This window comes from Clytia hemisphaerica, unplaced genomic scaffold (genome assembly GCF_902728285.1).
Source record: "Clytia hemisphaerica strain Z4C2 unplaced genomic scaffold, Clytia hemisphaerica genome assembly, whole genome shotgun sequence".
NCBI classification, from domain to species: domain Eukaryota; kingdom Metazoa; phylum Cnidaria; class Hydrozoa; order Leptothecata; family Clytiidae; genus Clytia; species Clytia hemisphaerica.
The window spans coordinates 389,849-413,138 of record NW_027103316.1 but is presented as its reverse complement, the minus strand read 5'-3'; the positions used below and the strand labels follow the sequence as shown (position 1 = coordinate 413,138).

General features: G+C 36.5%; 2 protein-coding genes across 4 annotated transcripts; both read left to right on the top strand.

Moving 5' to 3' along the window:
• Positions 1 to 323: 323 nt before the first annotated feature.
• On the top strand, positions 324 to 16,867 carry LOC136814113 (probable myosin light chain kinase DDB_G0292624). 3 transcript variants are annotated; one of them, XM_067070631.1, is made up of 8 exons: positions 324 to 416; positions 8,276 to 8,396; positions 13,651 to 13,778; positions 14,246 to 14,464; positions 14,693 to 14,935; positions 15,117 to 15,248; positions 15,396 to 15,628; positions 15,770 to 16,867. In XM_067070631.1, the coding sequence occupies exons 1-8, from the start codon at positions 390 to 392 to the stop codon at positions 15,975 to 15,977; spliced, it is 1,311 nt and encodes a 436-aa protein (XP_066926732.1). In that variant the 5' UTR covers positions 324 to 389; the 3' UTR covers positions 15,978 to 16,867. The 3 variants fall into 3 exon arrangements, with proteins under 3 accessions (XP_066926732.1, XP_066926740.1, XP_066926724.1); XM_067070639.1 differs by lacking the exon at positions 324 to 416 and adding an exon at positions 6,113 to 6,181; XM_067070623.1 differs by lacking the exon at positions 324 to 416 and adding an exon at positions 7,145 to 7,480.
• Positions 16,868 to 18,189: 1,322 nt separating this feature from the next.
• Positions 18,190 to 21,975, top strand: LOC136814104 (uncharacterized). The gene is made up of 2 exons (XM_067070611.1): positions 18,190 to 21,063; positions 21,744 to 21,975. Exon 1 carries the CDS (start codon positions 18,341 to 18,343, stop codon positions 21,017 to 21,019), a length of 2,679 nt encoding a protein of 892 aa, XP_066926712.1. The 5' UTR covers positions 18,190 to 18,340; the 3' UTR covers positions 21,020 to 21,063; positions 21,744 to 21,975.
• The last annotated feature ends 1,315 nt before the right edge of the window (positions 21,976 to 23,290 follow it).

Below are 23,290 nucleotides of genomic sequence, written 5' to 3'. Positions count from 1 at the left end.
ATTAGCAGCTATGCAGTTGGCTTCCCCAATACATAACAAATTTCTTTATTATGAAGTTCATATTCAAGTATATATCAAGTAGTGTCGCAGTGGTGATTATGTTATCAATCTTATCAATCTAACTTGACACTTATGGGCCACCATACATCCTCGACTTTGGGGATAATATCATCAAGATTTTTATTTTTATTTTTATTTCCATCCATTTATTTCCATAAGGCTTAAAATAGCTAACATCGCAAATAAATTGAATGTTTTCACCTGTAGTAAAACAAATTGGATTTAACGTTAATCAAATTTCTCTTTTCTTAAATAAAGGGTGTAATGATGGATCACTCAGCAGCCAATATGTTGCAGTTTTGAGGGGAAGTTTTGTTCATCACTCAATCATGTGTGTCCCATCCATCAAATTATATGTAAGTTTTCTTGATTGATTTTGATTTCACCAGAAAAGTATTTTTCTAAAGAATATAGTATGTGAATGGAAAGGTACAAATAGGTTATGCTATTTTTACTTTTTGAGGTTGACTGTAACATATATGATTGGTCTTTTACTCTTGTTAAACTTGCAACAATAAGTAGGGTTTACTGTTCTTTCTGGTCTTTTCTTGTTTGACCTTTTCGGAGCAGACAGAATAGGGATATTTTCTTGAAAGATGATAAACCTTTCACTTTTTTCTTTAAGTTTTTAGTAAAAGATAAAGCAGGAAATTTGGTGATCCAGGGTGATCACAAAATTTTATTCTCATTAAATTAACTACGAATATCATTAGCGTTTAGTGGTTATAAATAGATCATTTCCTGTATGACTCTCTTAATAGCTTCATTGGTAATCTTCTATGTATCTGAGAAAATTTATCTCCTTGTATGGTACCATACTCATTTTATTCACGATCTTCAGTTATATAAGATCTCAGCCTGGAAGAAGGATAGACGTGGCGTCTGTATTTAGTTCTATGAGAGATAAAGAGAAAATAGACGAAGAGTTTTATCTTTGAAACCCTTTTTAGACAAGAAAAATAGGTCCACAAGTTCTCTAATACAGAACAGGAAAAGGGCAGAAATCTTACAATCGCTTTTTCTAAAAATTGTTTATCAGTTAATGTCTAGTCTTGTGGTAGACTCTTAGGGAGTTTCATTGACCTTGAAAATAAAATGTTCCTTAATAATGTTTCAATTAAACGGCTTTACTCATTGCAAATTTCAAAAGGCCTGAAAACAATATCAAGAATCAGAAAATCGTTATAGTCACGGGACTGAGTTTCTATATTCAGTTTTTTCTTCTCCAAGCAGTAGTTTGTGGTTAGTTGCTTTATGATTGGTGTTTTTGACACGTGAATGTTTATAGTTGAATTTGATAAAAGTGTTTGAGTTTAGAAAGTGATGAAAATCCAACCCACCACTAACAAGGTGTCAAGTGATTTGTATAATGTCAACAGAAATAGAAAATCATCACAAATGATGAGAGCTTGCGCTCAAATTTATCTTGGCTCCAATATTCTATTTGCTTCGTTGCTTGATTGGAGGAATAAGTATTGACTTTATGTTGGATCACCCGAAAAATGATGGCTTGATTGCGCTGCAAAAATACATCTTGAATTCTTCTCCAAGCTCATAAAAGAAACAAGAGGATATGAGATATGTTTGGTTCCATCCATTCGCATTAATATTTATTTTGTTTTCCTCTTGACACTCGTTGTTTTTTCTCTTTTCCTTTCTGCACATACCATAGTGAGGTTGGTGTCGTGTTCTTCATTCACGATGGTCAAGTGAACAACAGGACATACCAAGCGAAGACTGACATCCTTTTTCTCTGCTTCATAACCTCTTCACAATATTTCAAACTCTCCAGGAAATTGGAATTGATATTCGATCATCGAGGCCTGCTTCATGTTATTTTTAACATTTTTCTTCTTAATTAATTTCCTGGATGTTGCAAACCTGTCAAGATGTTATTTCCTCAATCAGTTATGTGAGATTGCACAGGTTGTATAAAAATTCGGTGTAAAGCTAAAGTATAACTTCATTAGTTTCTAGATAGCTTGGTTGTTACACTTGTTGAGCAGTTTGGAACTTTAAGGAGTAAGTTTTCTCAATAAAGAAGAAAATTTTAATAGCATCTAATAAAAAAGTCTCCGTGTGAATATTTCTTTCAGACCACCGAGAGGAGGGTTCAAGGTTGGCGGAGGGGCGGAATCATGCCTTTACTCGGACGGAGTAGCGGAATTCGACGAACAAGTTGGACGGAAAATCAGAAATGCGGTCCTATGTTGGAGAAGGGAAATTGGTTGGTTTTAGTCTAGAAAAATGGAATTTAGCAGAAAGTTGTCGGAACTTCAGAATCAGGAAACAAAATTTGACGGAAATCGGGAATTTCATAGAAATATTTGGTGGATGGAATTTTTGTGCTCTTTTAGACGGTTTGGCGGGATTTTAGGAAAGAATTGACAAAATGGCAGAATCAGTAGAATTTTGTATAATATTGTATTTTACTGCATATATGACGCTTTACGAGAGAACATTTCTCATTCGAAATCATTGAAGGGATAATACCTTAAACCCAATTTAAAGTGAACAGATTAACAACCCTTTGCTAAAAGTTTTTTTAAATATTGTGATATAGTTTCTAAATTCACCAAACTGAAAACTTAGCTTTTCAACCTGTTTTGGAATGAAACGGTAATGTTTTAATGGATATTTTGTGAGTGTACTATGTAGTCCAATGAGCCAATGTGAAAGACCGAAGTTCTTTTGATGTGGTAATATCACTTCCAAGAAAAGTTTATAAATAGATGAAAACTCTCCATCATAAATTTTGAGCTAAACATATGAACATTTTGATCCCAGAAGTTTTGCGATGCGCTCTTAGAAAATGTTTATACCAGTAGAAAACAGTTTGTTTGTCAAATAGGCACTACACCTTTTTATGTTGAAGTAGTAAAGCGCTAAGTATCGACAATTTGAATATGGTATGATATTCCGTAACATTTTGAAAAAACTTTTTCCGTTTTTTACCGTTTTTTTCTTAAAGTCAAATTCCTTCTTGAATTCAAATACCTTGGAAATCTAAACCATGTTACCGACTTCCGTTTAATTCAAGGCTTTTCAAATAATTGGGTCTTGTGGTTTAAATGTTATGGTTATATAAGTTGAACATAAATAGTTACAGATAGATGAACATTTTTAATATCCTTTTATTTTTGTACGAAAAATAAGGAAATCGCATCAAGCAATATCAGACGCCGGTAAACTAATGTATAATTTATGTGATGCAAAACTAATATGAAATTGTTTTGGTAGAGTGCGGTTCCAGATGATTGCAAAATATTTGAGTAAATAACATTCAAAAGAAAGTTCTGAGAGCATATAGCAATGCTTAGGTTATCAAGTAACACACTTTAATTTGCAGATGACGTTTTCGAATAACGTTTAATACGTTTCAAGTGATATTTAGACAACTGGAAGTGCTTTTTGCCGTTCGGTTTACTTCTCATTGTTTGTCATAGGGTTGCCAGGGTTGAATTTCGTTTGCGGTTTGGAAAGAATCTTTGTTTGATGGAAATTGTATTTGTCTAATTGTTCAATGACAGGTTGTCTGTAAGACTTTTTAAGAGAAACTTTCGTGCAAAAGTTTTCGTGTACAAACAGTGTGCGTAGAGTACGGTCCATGACAGGAAACGGATGTGAAAGGAAAGAGGAGGTCTTCTTGTAACAATTTTAAAGTCAACGAGAACAAGAATTTCACTTTAGCTCATTGCCTATTGTTGCTTAAGGAACATCAATTTGGACTAAGGTAACTAACTATATGCTGAAAAAGGTTTTCGCAAGGAGTATTAGCCCAGGGTCCACTTAAAGCTTTTTTTATAGACTAGATGGCGCGATTAAGTGGCCCTGTAGTATATGGTAATATGCTTTTGCTTAGGCGGACTGTAAAATAGTCCGCCAGATTTTAGTTTTTCTGGAAGGCAAAAACAATATGAAGCAATATTTTTATTTGAGAATAAGGGATTGCAAATCTGTTATTGATGTTTGTTTCTCATTTTTGATTATATATTTCGACTCCAAGTAGTTTTATTGTTATTTAGATTTTTAACATTTTCTCTCGAAATGGCGACCTCACCAAACGCCCTTGTCTGATATTCCGATGGTGGATTGGCGGTCGCCCACTCTAAAAGCTCTAAAGGGAGCGGGCCAATTTCCCATCGGAGAGGAATGATAGTCGGCCTTTGATGTGCCGCATCCCCAGTCGGGTTCAACAGCCCTTGACTTTAAACCTAAAAATATTTCGGTTGGACCCGCTAATCCCCGAAAACGAGGACTGGGTTACCAGACCTCCTGCTGCAATATCCTTAACGTGGTCTCGTGAAATCCCGTGATCTAAACCTTCCAGATGTTGTAAATTTTCCCGACCTTCAGTGCTTTAGCGTATGGGATGAAAATTTCACCATCTGGTTGCCAGATAGAAAACGCCCAAGCCTACTTCACTCGGCGTCATAAAAAATTATCAAAAAGCAAAGTGTAGCCAAAAGTAGACTCTAGTCTAAAGGAGTATGTGAATTTTTCCCGTTGGCGAATTTACAGTAGACGCTCTCTAATTCGATTTTCAAGGGCATTTTCATCTAATAAGGGAGCGTATTGAATAGTAGAGCGTCATTTATGCGAGTGTCCTATTGACAGTGGCTTTCAATATCATCGAATAATGAAGCGTAGCGAACAGTAGAACGTCAGCTCAACGATCATAAAGTGCGCTTTTTAACGGCTTCAGTATCATATGTGCTCACTTTTTAAGTGAGTAGTAAAATTTTCTATAAAAAGTCAATGCTCATGCACTTTGAACATGTTTATAGAATTGTAGGTATTTCACCATGGAAGTTCTTTGAATGTACCACGAGACCTGCCCGCCTACTCGAAATATTAACCAAATATACTCTTACACTCAAATATTTGAAAATAATGAAATAGAAGGCTTATTTCTCACAGTGTTTGGATTTCTGATACTCGTATATCGTATGTTAATCGATATTCTATTTGAACTTAATTTCGCAAAGTTTATTAATCCTTGCTGATAGGTAGTTATGCAATCAAATAAATATGCCTCTACAGCGAGTTAATAAGTTGATTTTTTTTTGGCTGAAGCTCATTTCCGATGGAAACCTGTTGAATATTCAAACATAATTTGAATTCATTTAAAATTAGTAAAGCCGGAGTTTTATCGTGTTTCTATTTTTTGCTTCGGAAATCTGCAACTGGGTGGAAGGTCTTTCATACTAGGAAATAGCTGGTTTTGCATGTTGGAGGATTTTTCATTTGTTTTTGACAAGCCATCGTTCTGTTGTCCTGTTACTTTTATTTTCAAAATGTGATTTCATGCTGATCCGAATATTTTGAAGCTTTCCTGACTTCACGAGATGATAACATACCAAGACTTTGTTTTTTTTCTCCACATGTTTATAAATCTTAAGGAAGTAAGAAAAGAAATTAATTTTGATAGGAACGGTTATGAAATTATTCAGTATCGTCATATTTAAAAGGTGTGTTTAAAACAGTTTTGAGGTCAACTTGCATAATAAGTGGTTCAGACATTTAGTGGATTATTCAAATACTATAGTAACTTCAGTGGGTGAATTTTTATGACCGTCAATGTCTGGTCTGGTCTGCAATATATTTATTGGACTAATAAGTAACCATGGTATGTTTTTCTTCTTTCAGTTTTCAGTTTTTTCACATTCTTGGAACCTGCTGGTGCTGACCGCTATTTCTTTCCGCATGAAACCTTATGAGATGATTCCATACGGGCTGGTTTATTTCTATATAAAATATCGAGATCATAAGAATCTCAAATAGTGAAGAATTGTAAGCGTTGAAGTTAAGCGTAATGTTTCCAGGGTTAAAATGATGTCAGTGTCGTAGACACGAGATGAATTGTTTTGGAAATTACAATAAACTTTCATTTTTGCCGCTTTAATTTACCATTTTACTTCTCCATATTCAAATAATACTCTCAATTATTTTTTGTTGCAAAATTTGCTTTTCCCAAAAGCCTTTGTGTGATTATCTCTAAATAATTTACTCCGATCTTTTTTTTTTGCGAAATACTTTTTCCTTTTTGAGAGGAGATTGTTCGTTGAAGTAAAGTTTGCTGTTATGTCTCTCGAATGGGAATTTTTGCGGTGTTGAGAGTGTAAGCATCTATATCAGTTGAATATATTTTAACAAATATGACAAATCAAGAATGTGTTTGAAGATTCGTCTTTTAATTTCGTTCGTAATTTTATCTCATGCGCGAGTTAGCTTATCGACGGAATCCATTACAAATCAAAACCGCTTATCCTACATTAAGTGATCAAATGTTTTAGTTTCTACGCCCATGAAAAGCTCTTTTTGGTGAATAAAGTTTAAGTCATTTTTGCTATTTCTGTCATATTTTTGATCTCATTTCTTTGAAGAGATCGTGAATTTTTGAAATCCTCTCAAAATTTAGTCTGATTCGCAGATATAGATATACTTCCTATAAGAAACTTTTTTCGCTAGAGGATGAGCAGAAGCCTACTCAAAATTTGATATTTATCTACACTGTAATTCCTACATCTGAGCTTTATAAAGGTCATTTCTTCCTACAAACGAAATTTTCTACCTTGTACGTTACCTTTGATCTTGATCGCATCGTCGAGCGGTATGAAATTAGTAGTGGCCTTGCTTTATGAAATGTATAAGTCACTACCTCCCTGAGTCGGGATTGGGTAATTTTGCGCCTGCTGCCTTCCTTAGATGTGGTAGCCGTTTCTCAGGCTCCCTCTCCGGAAAGAAAATTCGGCTTAAGCAGGTAATCGGTTGACATTGAAAAAAGTTTATTTTAGAAGGCTTGATCGCAAAAAGCAATTTCTTGAGAAGGACATACAAGTTAATTATGACTGATTGGATTACATTAAATATGGCCGCTATTTCAATTAAAAGTGCTTATCCTCTTTGTTGATCGAAAATGCCGACTTTCATTCCTAGTCCCTTTTTTAGAACATATCAAAAGCCGGGTAAAAATTGGATTCAAGTCTATTTCTAGCTGGGGTTTCAACCCCAAAGATGGAGTGCTACCCTTATACATATAAAGTCATTTTAGGATGGGAGACACTCTCCCCCGTTCCTGCTTTCCTCTAACTAGTCCTATATTGGATTACTTCTACTTCGCATATAAGGTAAATAAAACGGAGAAATTTAAGATGGTATGAAATATCAAATTCGAACCAAGGTGCTATTCTCTTTCGGATTCATCACTTCTCAAAAAAAAGTCAATTAGAATTTAATAAGTGGATAGTACGAACTATGGGATAAACAAAAAAGCTTAAGAAATTTCTCGGTGCTATGTTAGAATGCCTGGATGTCAAAGAAAAGGTTTTTGAGGATATTGAGTCAAGTGGACGCGGACATAAATTTATTGCTTTATTGCACTGCGGTCTGTGTTCGTACGGATGAGCGGAACTTTGAGGTATGTGTCACTATATCTGAATCACCCACTAATCAATGTTGGCAGCCCGTGTTTTAAAGTTTATATTGTGTTGCAACAACGATCTGGGAAGAGTTGGACTGAGTATTAACGAACAGGAAATTGTGAAATTGAAGAATCGCCTCAATTTGCACACGTCACGTTTGATGGTTTGACGTGTTCTGCGTTTGATGACGTCAGCAGATACGTTTTTATTTAATAGCGTATGTTTGGCATAACTAGCCCTAGATTTTAAACTCTCGTTCAGTTTGTTGTTTTGGATTTCTTCTTCTGGCTCACATAACTTCAAACCGAAAGAAGAACTTATTTTTTCGTTGGGTTTCCCGACTTCTAAGCGGTGTCATTGAGACTAATGCGTCGATCTTATAATGAAAACAAGAAATTCAATCGAAATTGAATATGCATGTCGATTCCCGTAGCGCGGGCGCGCCATCAATATTTATTTTCCTCGAAAACTTTTTACTTCTGAAATATGCATGAAGAAATTGAACCCGTTTGAATTGGGTTTTTGAATAATCGGGGAATGATTGCTCATTCGCTACTGAATATCTATTGCTTTCTTATCAAATGACGTTTGAGAAAACTTTGGTGTGATTTTAAGGTGTATTAGAATGTCACCTCAAAACTGGCTAAGAAAATCACTTCGTGCCAGTTAGAGAAAACTTTGGTATGAATTTAAGTTGTATTTGAGTGTCACCTCAAAACTGGCTAAGAAAAACCACTTCGTGTTAGTTTGAATATTTTTTGATGTTACTTTATCTTTCTTTTTTATTATAGACCGGACTGACCGTTTCAAACAAAGTCCGGAGAAAAGAAATGAGTTTCCCGAGGAAAGAACCTTCGAGCGTTATCGTCACAAAACTCAAGAAACATGCGATGCACATCGAAAATTTTCTTGGTAAGATTCTTTTCTCCTTAATCCTGTCTCAAAGTAATGACCTAGATTTTGTACACTTTCTGTAGTACTATGTATTCGAGTGTAGTAGTGATTCGAAAGTTGCGTAAAACATCAGAATTTATGAGCAATAGATTTTAAAATTTTATTGCAGTGTTTTGCATTTTTGCAATTTTAATCTCAAAGAATAGTTTTGAGGATAGGTCACTCATAATGACCGTTACTTGCAACTATTTTACAAATCTAAAATCCAAACTGGATTAATTTTCTTTAAGCCGTGAGATTAGATCGGTTCCCGACTGAATAATGCATAGTTAACGGCCGATCAGTCTATTCTTTAATTCACAGAAAGTTTTTAGTTAATCGCCTGAAGGCTCGGCTGACGTCAATAGGATATATATTTAGAAGAGTTTAGTTTTCAAAACCCATGCATGCCGGTTCACGCAGTGTTTGGAATCCCTGTTAAGTTCGTTACATTTGAACTTGCTTTAATTAACCCCTCACAGTCACTGATGGACTTTGAAATTCATACCCACAGATATTATATAACTGCTCTTAGATTTCCCGTGGAAGTGTATCCAGTTTTGAAGTCGATTAGTCTGGCATGTTGTTTACCAATTTATCTTAGGTTTTCGAACCTTTGAATTTCAAAGCATTCGAATCGTGCTGTTGACGACCAAAATTGAAAACAAGATGACGTAGACTAGTCAGCTCTAAATTTGGACACGCTTCCTATATACGGGTAGCCCTATCCAGTCAAATAGTTAAGATCAGTGTTTATACCGGGTGACCCACGAAAAAGTTCAGACGTTTCTCGACGTCTTGGGCCGAACAAATCTCCCAAAGTGCTTAGAGTTTAAATATTTAGAAAGTACATATCCTAACTTAAAATTTGATCTATCACTTTTTAAATTTGATCAATTTGTTCTCTACTTATGAGCTTTTAAAGTCAAAAGTCACTTTTCGGAAAGTGGAAAAAACACGTAAAAAAGGGGTATCAAATTTGGTATTTTTAGACGTTTTTGATATCTACAAAAGCGCCAATTTTTATAAAAACTAGTCTTGTTTTAGACAAAAATTACTTTTAAAGGTGTTTTTATTAATCATTAATGTCATAAAACTCGTTAAGTAAGTCAATTTGTAAGTGATTTTCTGATTGATTGCATAAATTTAATACCTCTTTTTTACGTGTTTTTTACAATTTCCGAAAAGTGAATTTTGAGTTTAAAAGCTCATAAGTAGAGAACAAATTGATCAAATTTAAAAAGTGATAGCTCAAATTTTAAGTTAGGATATCTACTTTCTAAATATCAAAACACCAAGCACTTTGGGACATTTGTTGAGCCTCAAGATGTCGGGAAACGTCTGAACTTTTTCGTGGGTCACCCGGTACTTTATTGGTACTAAAAGCTATGGTGTTTCATGATATTGTGTAACTTAAAACGATTGCGTAACATTGAGTTTTGTTAAGTAAAAAGTAAAAACTTAGCATTATAAAATTATAAAAGCTAGGTCATTTGGATTTTACATTGTTTAACTTAAGTACATTTGTGTCCCATTTGTGTACATTCGCGATTTGGGATATTGAATTTTTAGTTCAACCAAATTGTTAAACTAAGGGACTGAAGCATCCATACTAAATCCTTGTTGGTATGGCGCAAATCTACTGGAATAAAAAATCATCTTTCCACAAATTGCTTTAAAATTTGCTACGCTACTATCGCCTACTTTTTACCAAAAAGTCAATTTCCGATTTAAAGATCGTGGTATATGTTAATCTTAAAGCACTTAGAGACGTGACTTAGCCAATTCTAAATAATTGATTTCAAAGACTCAAAGGAGAAGGAAAAATTCTGGGATGCTACGGATAAGAGTGAAGGAAAAAGGGTAATAATCCTGAGGCATTTTGATTTCTTAATCAACAAACAGACGATAAGCTCTAATTGTAATGGCCTGCTCATTAAGAAGCATGATTATTTTTGTAGATTAGCTTCCCGCTGAGATGATTTATCTTAAAGTCTCAAACCTTCGAATGCGTTCAGCCTATTTCATTTTTGCAAACATCGGGGGCTCATAAACATAGATTAAGGTTTTCAAAAGAAAGGGGAGGAGATGTAAGTCTGGGAATTACGTGTTGCAAAATAAGCGTTGGACGTTTTTAAGGCTTGAAAGCTTAGTAAGAAGCGTTGAACGTCTCTAGGGGTTCAAAGCTTAATCAAGAAGAGTTGGCCGTCTTTCGCACCAGTTCTAATGATGGATTAAATATTTTGGCTGTCAGCCGTTGGCAGATGACCAATACCGTCAGATAAACCTTGGTAACCTGTATAAGATGACCTCAACAAGGAACCCTAAAGTAGACAGGACAACCCTATTATGTTCAATTTAGCTGTGCATCAGACATCCGTAGCAACAATTTTATTTTCACCTTAAGATGAAATGTCTTCTTTTTTTTGTAGCCTTCCCCATTTTTCCAGGGCAGATTTCAGCAACATTCAATCTTCTTGCTGCAGAATAGTGACGATAGGTGTAGAAAAATTGCTAGAGGAAAATTATTCTTTACCCTTAAAGAAAGTTGGAAAATCATCAATTGAAACCAGAGGGATTACTATCTAGAAATTGAGGCCGACTTTCTTTTGTTTACCATACAGAAAATTATTTGTAGTCAGGGGAAGATCATTGTTTTCACAAAGTGATTACGTCACATGTCGACAACCATCTCAGGAAGGTTAGATAAGAGATTTGGGAGATGATACCATGCATAATAAGCCATTAGAATTATGGGATAAGCATACTATGGTATGCAGTGTTGAGGTTCCCTAAACAATCATTTTCTAGTACAGAGTAGATAAACTTGCCGATGCCGTTGTCAACAGGAGAGTGATCCATTTTTAATGAAATCTCTGCATCGGCATTTTAAAGCTTTACTTCCAAAGGATAATATGTGCTGATGTCTCCTTTGCCTATCTCAAAACTGCAAAACCTTATCGTAAGGGCTGGTTAATACGTCATCAATTAAATGATAAACTTTGATTAAATTAGGGTTCGATCTTATCCTCGATTCGTCTATCCTACTCGTGCTGTGCACCCTCTTCTTACTTGTGTCTATCCTAAGACTCGTGCTTGAAATGTGAAAACAAACTTTAAAACTTAAAAAAGTTCAAAACTTCGAATAAATTTTAAAACTTTCTAAGACTTATTACGAAACTTTACCACAGTCACAAAAGGATTTGAATTATGCTTGCAACATCAATAAATTACAAAGATTTTTTCTTTGAAAGAAAATGTCGGCTGATTATTCATCAAGAAAGTAAACCGTTAGATCCTTATCTAAAAGGATGCCATCACAAAGATTTGAGGGCTTGATAAGAGAAGAAACAACGATGACTTGGAAATTCAAATACAAAGAACTTAACGTGAAGTTTTATGGGGAAACTAATCACTTCACCATAGCTCGAGATAAGATTTGATAGGGTTTTAATAAAAGTAGAACTCCCAGACAACCCAATACCGAGTTCATGTTTCAAATAGAAGTAACTGTGCTAACTATGAATATTTCGCTGTTCGGGAAATTGAAATTCACAGCTCCTGCTGGTTCTTTACGTCATAAGTCGATTTTGCTTTCCAATAAATTCCCTTTGCTTTCACCTGAGTGCCCGGGGGGGGGGGGCACTCGATCTGAAAACGACCATACGTTCGGCCCAAAATTTGGCTTCTAAAATCGGACCCTTGCAGTGCAGTGAATTTCCATGAAAAATCATACCCTTACAGTGCACTTTTTCAAAATTTCTCGCCCGTAAGGGCGAAAATCTTTGCAATTTTCAAGAAAATGTGGAATTTTTCCTCCAAAATTGACCAATTTTGTGCCAATTTTACCAAAAAATTGGCCTTTTATCACAATTTCCTACCCTTACAGTGCAGTTCAGTGCAGTTTTGTAATTTCCTACCCTTACAGTGCACTAGCTGAACTATGAAAAACCTACCCTTAAGGGCCGAACGTCTGGTAGGTCATTTACCTTGAGTGCCCCCCCCCCCCCGGGCCTGAGTGTAATGACCTGTATCACATTTTCGGGAGAATGCAATTGGGCTAATTCTGAAAAATATTTGTACCCCCTTTTTTGAGGAGGTCGTTTTGGAAAAGGTGACGCCCTAGATTTTTTTTCAATTTTTCGGGACCCCCTTGGCCAATCCTGGATTTTTACACTCAAAAAACTAGACCCATCCGTTAGATATTTAATTTTCCAGACCACCTTGGGCGTCACATCTCCTCAACTTAGGGGTTACAGACTATTTATCGGCTAACTTTTATCCACTAAAGATTCTCAGCTCTACAGCTCTAAATTGCCGCCTTTTTTAAGGTTCTTTTTAAAAGAATCGAACACGAAACACGAAAGTTACTTATCACTATATTGTAGAGTTAAGTACCGTAAGTTCATTGAGTCCATTGTCTGAATACCAGCCTAAAAGCGTTGTGAAAGCACCATTGGAAGAAAAAAGTAAATTTAGCTAGCGCTAGTTTCACAGCTTGTAAAAAGTACCCACTGTTTAGGTTGGAACCTTCGCTGACTTTCTTTCTCTTTTTTCTTTGACTATTCCCTTGATCTCCTATGGCCGCTAAACTTCACGGTAACGCGATTCTGTTATTCTTTTAAAAACCTCCATTCATTTCATTCTCAAACGTGTAGAAATGAAATAGAAAATCTCTGCATGCTGATTGGGGGCCAATAAACAATCGCCATCAAACTCAGCGGATCAATAAAAAGAAATCGGGAGGTTGTAAGATGTCAGCTCAAAAAGACATCAAAAACTTCTGAAACTTTTTTCATAAGAACGTGTTCTACTATGTGGTTATCGTTAAAATGTAAAAACAAGCTTGGCACAAAATCTGGTAATCGTACCAAGATTATTATTTTCAATCCTAACTCTAAATCCCCATATATTTTCTTTGAACACGTTTGCGGCTTAATTCAGCGTCATTTTACTGATGAAAGAATCCCTTTTTAGGTTTATATATATTCTTACAATAAATAAGAAATCGTCATCTAGATAACGATCTGTATTGTTATGCAAAGGAGAATTAATTTCAGGAAAATAGGTTGATATAACAGAGAGTAGTTCAGAAGATTAGCCAGTTATTTAATCGAAGTTCAGCCTCTCACATCTCAAAGGAACAAAGTTTTATATAATTTGACTGGTACTATCTGCGCGAAGAAGATGAGGGAAAATCTAAAAGGATTCTCAAATTTCGATCCCATCTTAGGAAAAGGAGCTTGGGGAAATGTATACGCATGTCGAAAAAGTTTTGGCGGGTCGAAAAAGTACGCGGCCAAGGTGGTGGAGTTTGGGGATGACCTCGGTGTGAAATGGCAAACTGAAAACGAGATTGAGGTGAGTGCAAAATTAAATACTTTGAAAATTTTATCAGTTTTCCAATATCTCTAATGTGACTGATATGTTTTTTTCAGATTCAAAACTCACTATTTGAGCTCGTAGGTTTTAAAAGTGGTTTTAAATCAGATTTTTCCCTCCACATTGTACAAATTCAGTCAAAATGATATTTTCTGTTTTTGCCTACGGTATGCTCTCTCTCACTCAAAGCGGATTAAATATTGATGATAGTTTTTTCATGCCTGACCTGAGGTAACTTTAGGTTGTTTTTAATTTTGTTTTCAACAAAAGGTAAAGATGTATTTTTAAGTTTTATAACCCGCAAAAGATATTTTCCATCCTTAAAGCTTCGAAACTTAGACGATTTATAGTGAAAGTTGTTTTTAAAATGCCAAAAATTCCGAAACGTTTGTTTTCTTACCAATGTTTTCCCCTTGATACAAACTGTTCGTATTTTTCTTTTTCAGATCTTGAAAGAAGTTGGTAACCATGGTAACATCGTTGGTTTCCATGGCGTTGTCAGGGACACGAGCAGCATTGCCATGATCTTGGAGTTCATTCCCGGGGGTTCATTTTTGGAAGGTTTACTGAATTGGCCAGGGTTCAATGAGAATGGCATGAAAATAATTGCCAAACAATTATTGGAAGCTCTGAAATTTTGTCACTCAAATCGAATCATTCATAGGGTATGTACACTTCTATTGTTTTAACTTTGAGTTTGTCCATGTCCGTATCTACCACGCATTGCGTATTATTTTCGACATGTACTTGCGGTTTTTCATTTCCTATAAGGTTTATATAAGTTACATTTGATTTAATTTTGGTTTGATATCAGCCTCTACAATCAACCAAAATTAAATTTTGAACAAGACGTCATTTTGTATACTGACTTTAAACATGTTTTTTTTGTGTAGGACGTTTGTCCCGAAAACATATTATGGTTTAATGTGCCAACCGTGAAAAGACCTGACGTCACTCCAGTACTGAAGTTGATCGATTTCAATTTATCTCGAAAAGTTCCGGAAGATTCGACGTTTTTACGAGCTGACGCGCTTGGTAATCCATCTTATATGGCTCCTGAATGTCTGTCGGATGAACCGATTGCCAGCTACGCTGGAGATATCTGGAGTGTTGGCGTTCTCATGTTCCTCTTACAGGTGAGTGTTGGTTCTTCACATTCTTCTGAAGAACCTCTCTACAAAAAGTTGATTATCATTTATTAGAATTTCCCATATATTACCGTCAATGTAGAATTTCAAAATGTTAAATTCTAATTCCTAACTCCTTTAAGAGAAAATTGTTATTTTTTATAATCGTCTGCTATCTTTTCTCCTTCAGTCTGGTTACCCACCCTTCTTCAACGATAATTACAATCACCTACTTAAAAACATCCAAGAAGCCAACTTCGTGTTTCCACAACATCTCTGGAGTCACGTGACCGATGATGGGAAAGCTATCATTCAAGAAATTGTAAGATTTTGAGAATTTTTAGTTATATATGGGAAAGACACTACTCTATCTTCAAACTTTGCACTCATTTTGGAAAGGTTACTTTGATGTTATAACCAGCGATAAAATCCGCTTCAGAAAAAAAAACTTTCATTTTATTTTCTTCAGCTTCAACAAGAGCCAGAGAATCGACCGACAGCCAGTGAATTACTGACGCACCGCTGGTTCCGCACCCGAATCAGTACGGCAACCCCGATCATAATCAAAACCACACCGATCAACCAAGCAGGCAGATACCTCTTTAGAACTCAAAACAACTCATCTACTCTCGAAGAAAAGATATGGGCTGGTCAAAAAAGATTAAAAGGATTTCTTCGACATCTAAACGAGAAAAAGACGAGGTAATTTATGTCGAATTATGCAATTAAAGAAGTATTAAATCTCATATCTAGTCTGCATGTTTTTCTCAATAATCATTGATTTAAAATGCTTGATAGCTTAAAAATTCAATTTTTTTATGAAACATTATTCTTTTCTTTCAGGGCGAACCATCGGAAATATTCCTTGGTATTCAAGGAGCGACAGGCCTTCATTCCGGAATCTCACATGATCACCATACCAACAAGCGCGCTCATCAATGAGGTCGATTTCTATCAACAAAAAGTCGCCGCAACCGCTTCCAAAACTCTCGAAAAATTGAACAATAGTATTGAAAGTCTAGAATTCAAAAGACAAAGTTTTCATTGGTAGTTTGAGCCCCTTAACGTACAGAAGGATTGTATGTAATAAAAACTAAACCCCTGTCGCAGAAAATTACGAATAACTCTGGAATAGCTTTTTGAGACAGGGGTGTAGACGTATTTAGCCTAGTAAAGAAAAACTTAATTTTTTAGTTACATGCTTCTCATAATAATCATTTAATTAGTGGTATGTCGCACCCAGTTTTTTAAACCAAAACAGCAAAGTTAATTGTGTGTCTAAGATGATTATTTAAAGCTGGGTGTGGCCATGCTATAGGTAATAATTTATAACGGAAAAATAGTAGAGTAGAAAAAAATACTTATACATTCAAAACGGAAAAAACTTTGTAAATATTTTCTTGTATAGAGTATATTATATATTTTTAATCCCATGTGTATATTAGTTGTAACACCGAATTAGTTCTTGAAAATATAATAGTTTATTTTTTGGGCTCATGTTTATTTTGAGCTTTTTTGATTCATGTGTGAAAGGCGAAAGACTCGTTTTTCTCGCTCTCTTACGTGAGACACGATTACCATAAGCTAAAGAAAACCTTCTTTTTGAAGAATATTCAAGTTTGTTACGAATTGATTATCTATTTTAACTCGCAATTTCTAGTGCGTGACCCTGTAAATATTTTGCTTTTATCTTGCGAATAGAGTGACTTGTCTGGACCGCTTTGCAATTTTTTTAGATGTAAATGGTTTCGAAAATAGAAAACTCTTTCCCGAGTGTCCGAAATGTATTGTTCGTTAGCCGGAGAACAAGTAAAAGAATCATGTAATAGACTGAACCATCTTTAAAACGGATTGATTTCTTTTTTATAAATAGGTTTATAATAAGTGTATTTTGAGTGGATTAATATGATGTTTAAAATATAATCTTTGTAAATAACAAAATTCCAAATTTCCATTTTTTTACCCTACCCCCTAATATATAGAGACTTTAAATACTGCTCTATGAAGAATTTTATGGCACTTTGACAGACAATAACTGAGTAAGTATATGGAGTTAATTGGACCCCAGTCTTTTAATACTTAGATACTCCAAAGAATACACAAACTATATAAGAACATAAGGCTTCGATGGCCAAAATGTTAAGAACAAGTTAAGAACATTTTAAGGCTTTGTGGACCTAAAAAACACCCTATTTCTTAGGAAAATGGTCACAAATACTCACAAAATGGTCAAAATAAGATCAGGTTAAGAATATTTTTAGGCTTGAAACATCTGAAGGCTTCAAAAAATTTGGATGTCCTTATAAAAAAACGTGTATCACTCTAAGAATTTTGTGGCACTTTGACAGACAATAACTGAGTTAGTATATCGAGTTAATTGGACCCCAGTCTTTTAATACTTAGATATCCAAAGAATACACAAACTATATAAGAACATAAGGCTTCGATGGCCAAAATGTTAAGAACAAGTTAAGAACATTTTAAGGCTTTGTGGAACTAAAAAACACCCTATTTCTTAGGAAAATCGAGAGGAAAATGGTCACAAATACTCACAAAATGGTCAAAATAAGATCAGGTTAAGAATGTTTTTAGGCTTGAAACATCTGAAGGCTTCAAAAATTTTGGATGTTTGTGGCACTTTGACAGACAATGGCTGAGTATACGGAGTTAATTGGCCTTTTAATGCTTAGATACTCCAAAGAATATATTCCAAGAGTCTAATAAGTTCAACTGGGTATGAAATTGAAAATGACAGATAAATTAAACATAGTGAACAATTATTCATTAGAAATAAAGATAAATGCATGTTTTGAATGTTTGCAAGATGCTGTTTGCAAATGTGATTGTACTTTGATTTACAATTTCAAACTGTTTTCAAACGGTGCCTGTTTCCATTGTTTGAAACTAATTATTGTCTATTATTTTTCAATTTCGAAAAAAAGTTAAAAATTACACACTTTGTGTATATCAATTAAAAAGTGTTTAAAGTTTTAAGAATTTTAAAATTTTTTGATGAAGAATAATTTTAAAAGTGAAAGTAAACCTGATTTTTATTTTTAAAAGCCTTCGTCCTAATTTCAAAATCCTCCAAAAAAGTCCTAACGAAACTTCAAAGCATTTAACGCTGTAATTATGAATTTTTAATGATTTGATATCGGATTTGAAATTAAACAACATAAAATAATTGTATTTTGTGAAGAGTCGTTTGATAGAACGCTTGATTGCTTTCGAATGAGAACCCACAGGTGCTGCTCACCCTCTGTATGCTTCCTTACCTCATCTGCTGCAGTTTTTCCCATTCTTGCAAAAGCATTTTTTTGTTGCTGCAACAAAAAATTTTCAGATTTCAATCTTCACCAAAATATTTTTTTATAAAATTGGTGTAAAGAAGAGAGGTGGTTGTTGGAAGCAAAGATGCATAAGATTTGCTTGTTAGCCGTACTTTTTGCGGCGGTCTATGCTAGACCATATTTTGACCAAAACAGTGAGTCACACTTCACTGTCCACGAGAAACCACCAGAACTTGTTGTCAATGCTGGACCAGAAGGAGTCAAAGTCCAAGCTAAACCATCCAAACTTCAAGTTGTTGAATATCCAGGACATCAAGTTGCTGCCCAAAAACGCGATGATATCACCAACTGTTACTTCGGTGGTGAAGGTTGTGGTGGACACGGTGGCCTCGGTTTAGGAGGCTATGGAGGCCACGGATTCGGTGGCGGATATGGCGGTCACGGCTTAGGCGGTGGCTATGGCGGTTATGGCCACGGTGGTGGTTATGGCGGAAATGGAGGCAGTTATGGCGGTGGTTATGGCGGAAATGGAGGCGGTTATGGCGGTGGTTATGGTGGACACGGCTTCGGTGGTGGATACGGAGGATACGGTGGTCATGGATGCGTTGGACATGATTGTGCATTCAGTGGATGTCTTTACAATGGAGGTGGTTACGGATGTGGCGCCCACCACGATCACACCACATATGTGCCATCACACACTCCACCCGTCCACGTTGGTCCAAACGCTCCACCAATTCACGTTGGCCCACACGTTCCAGCTGTTCATGTCGGACCACATGTACCAAGCATCCATTACGGTACTCATGCTCCATTATACCATGTTGGACCACACGTTCCATTCGTTCACATGCCACCACCTGTTCACACTGTCCATGCAGGACCCATGGGACCACCAGTGCACGTCACCTCACCACCAACCGTTTACCATCAACCACCAGTTGTCTACCATCAACCTCATGTTGTTGGACATGCTGCAGACCACGACTTCGGACATCATGTTGGAGTTGGAGGAGATTATGGAGGTCATTACGGATCTGGATACGGATGGGGAGGTCACGGTGGATACGGAGGATATGGCGGCCACGGATTCGGTGGTGGTTCCGGTGGTGGTTTCGGTGGTGGCTATGGAGGTGGCTATGGAGGCCACGGACTCGGTGGCGGATATGGCGGCCACGGCTTGGGCGGTGGTTATGGAGGTTATGGCCATGGTGGTGCCGGTTATGGTGGTTTGGGTGGTCATGATGGAGAATGCTGTGAAGCTGGAGGTTATGGTCATGGATACAAGAGAGCTATCAAACAAAAACGATCGATTGAAGGTGAGTCCAATGAATCTTCTTTTGACGAAGACAAACAAACCACAACTGACTTGACTGAGAAGACGAATAACATCCAAAAACGTGACGCTCCATATTACGGTTGGCATCCATTCCCTGCTAGTGTTCATGTTGGTCCCCATACTCCACCCATTCACATCGGTCCCCACTACCCACCTGTACATATTGGACCCCATGTCCCTGCTGTCCATATTGGTCCCCATGTCCCTTACATTAACATCCCTGCTCATGTACCAGCTATTCACGTCCGTCCACACGTCCCCGCTGTCCATATCTCTCCCCCAGTCCCCATCATCAACGCAGGTAACCACGTTCCATCAGTGCATGTCACCTCACCACCAACAGTGTACCACAGACCACCCATTGTCATTCATCAACCTCATATTGTGCACGGTCCCCTTCACCACGATTACGGTCACGAAGTTTACGGTAACGGTTTTGGCTTTGGTGGTGGTTATGGTGGTGGTTATGGTGGTGGTTATGCTGGTTATGGTGGTCATCAACATGGACTCACCATGGAGCATGATGGTGGTTTTGGACATGGATGGGGTAAAAGAAGCGACATCCCTTCATCACCAGCTGAAAGTGGTAAGAAACAACTCACATTAAAAGCTTTTTCACGACGAAGACGTCAATTAATGGGAGGAAATACTGATGGGAGTGATTCCGTCATTTTCGTTCATCCTGGAGGAGGCCAAACTCCAGTCAGTTCTGGTGCTCAACTGAACACGCAACTTAACAATGATAGTCCTTTAGCTGGCTTGATGCCAAACCAAGGGCAATCTAATGCAGCCATCCACACTCAATTACCTCCACAAATGGAAACTCCAGCTCTTCCACAACAAAGACAAAGTCAGGCCTTCACCAAGTCTGGAATGTCCAATCTTGGTTCTATTTCCAACTCTATGAGCAACAATGCTGATCGTGATCGAGAGCTCCAGAATCTGGTCGGCAGCCTATCAGGAGGCCTCAGTGGAGGTCTTTCTAACGGAGGATTACCAGCAGGTTTGGGTAACCTTGCCAACCTTGCTCAACAATCCAACTCCAATGGCAACACCATGGAAGTTCAAGGAAGTCCACAACAAGAGCCTTTGAACATCCAATCATCCGCCCCTCAACATGATGAAGGTGTCCAGAGTGAAAGCCCCAACATGAATATCGGTGGATTGCAAGATGGTGGAAACTACCCAGAAGAAGCGCCTCACAACGAGGAACCACCTCATGGAGAAGAACAATCAGAGGGCTCCAACAATAACCAAGGTAACGATTACCGCAGATCGGGCGTTCCCGACCAAGAACACGCCTCTTTCTACGAAGATGAGGCTGATGAAGTCGACGATGTTGATGACTCCATGGAACGCGACACGAAATCCACCATCCCACACGAAGATGACGACCTCATAGACTATGACATTCACGAACGTGTCCATAAAGACGTTATTCCGAGACCGGAAGATTTTAACTAACTTTGACAAGACTATGACTGTATGACGAGTTGACTTAACTTAAGGTACGCTGAAAGCCTTGAATGGTCAAAGAAGAAAAGTTTGAAGAGTGTAGTTGAAGTAATAAACCCTTGGCTTCCTCTTTATTTCTTAATAATACTCTTCCCTTTCTTTCTTTTAGTCATAGCGTACTTTTTATCTTACTAAGCATATTCAAGTAATTCTTTTGACACAATATCAGATAGTTTAGAAAGGGTTTATTACTTTCGCATACGCACAAACAAAATCACACACACAAACACACACAGCATGTCATACATCATTCAACACCGCACTGTCATCATCATGGTCAATTCCAATCCAACCACAGACCCAATGAGGCGCTGCTTTCACCAAAATTTTCAAAATAAGCACAGTAATATCATGTTGAGGGGCGGAAAGATCTGACGAAACATCGCTAATTCATTGGGGCTGTAACGGGAGAGGAATCTAGAACCAAGATGGCGGCTTTGCGTTTTGGTGATGTTGTCCGCCTACAGACTTTTCTTCTTTTTCCTTCATTTTCCTGGAAATCTCAATTTACATACAATAACATTTTACACAATGAATTCAACTGAAAATTGGTTAAAAATATGATTAAAAATAATCTGAAAAAGACTTATCCGACTTTTTATCTTAGCATACCGTCTGCTTTTTAAACGAAGCCACGTATCAATAAAAACTCTTACATTTTTTATCTTTTTAGCTTAAAGCAGTTGTCCACGCCAACATCAGGCAGTCAGAAAAGCTACGACTGGAGGTCATAAGGTGAGAACGCACCGAAAGATCTATCCAGCACCACAAGAGGCTTCCAAGACTCTGACGACTGTATCTATTAGCAACAATCACTACGAATCTTTTATAAATAACATAGCTTTATTTTTAAAATCCTGTAAATTTATAATTCTAAACAAAGAAATTATGATATGTTTCATAAACTTTTTCTCTTTAAACTAAATCTTCGTCTGAAATTTTCATCGATGCTCAAGTTGAAAAATTGATTTTCCTTCTCTTTTTTTCAAGGTTTAATAATTCTTATTTCTTTACATCTTTACATAAGATGACACAGTTTTGAAAAATAAAAAAATTTCAACTTTTTTAATGAAAGCCAAAACTTCATATATTTGGCATAAAAATACCTCTGTGTCACAGACCCGCTGGGACCCCAGCCCTACTGGAAAATTTCTCAAATATTTCGTTCCCAGTGAGAAAATACCGTAAAATTTCAGCCCCATTGAGAATTTGACTTTAAGAATAGCACTCCAAAACCATCCCACTGGGTTTTTTAACCTTGGAACAATAGAATATCTATCCCCATTGAGATTTCAATAGGAATTTTTATCCCCATTGAGGAAAAACTTCCACCGGGGCTGTGAGACAGGGGTGTATTAAAACTTGAGACTTAAATAATGAGAGAGTTAAATAATGGTTTAAGTACCATTGGAAAGGTACTTTTAAACTATTAAAAAAAGATCCTTATTCTTTTACCTTTTCAATCAAATGTTCATAAAAGTTACATCTTTAAGTCTGACTGGGACAAGGTAAATTGGACACTTTGAAGGGTTTGAAGGGTTAATGATATTGAACTATCAAGTTGAGAAAAATATAATATTGCCTTAAAATCCCTGGCATGAAAAATTTTATCATTTTTTACAAATCATGCAAAAATAAGACACCCCTTCTCGCAGACCCACTGGGAACCCTTCGCACTGTAAAAATTGTCCAAAATACCCCGGTGGGAAATTATCCTCCAATTTTTGACCCACTGATAATAATCAAATAAACCATTCCTCACGCAAAATATTATGCTATTTTTCACATCCCCACTGAATTCTCTGACTTTATAAAACAAAATAATTGAAATCCCCAGCCATAAAAAATATGGGAATATCAATCCCCATTGAGTTTCACTCAATTATTTTTTATCCCCACTGGCTAAAAAAAATCTTACCGCGTCTGCGAGAAGGGGGTGTATAATAAGGACAAAAAAAATCCCCACCGCCAGAAACTAAAAAAAATCCATCACTGGATTAATAAAACACAAAGGTCTTATAAAGAGTGACGGAACAGTAAAAATCTTCATTATTTTTACACCCCTGTCTCACTCAACAAATGAGCTTTAGCCAACCCAAGAATTCGAAAAATATAAAACACAAAAACAAAACAAAAGTGCTAGATTCAATCTGTCATCCGAAAAAAAGCACAAATTTTAAGACATCTTTTTTGTTTGCCTAGATAAAGGTTACGGATACC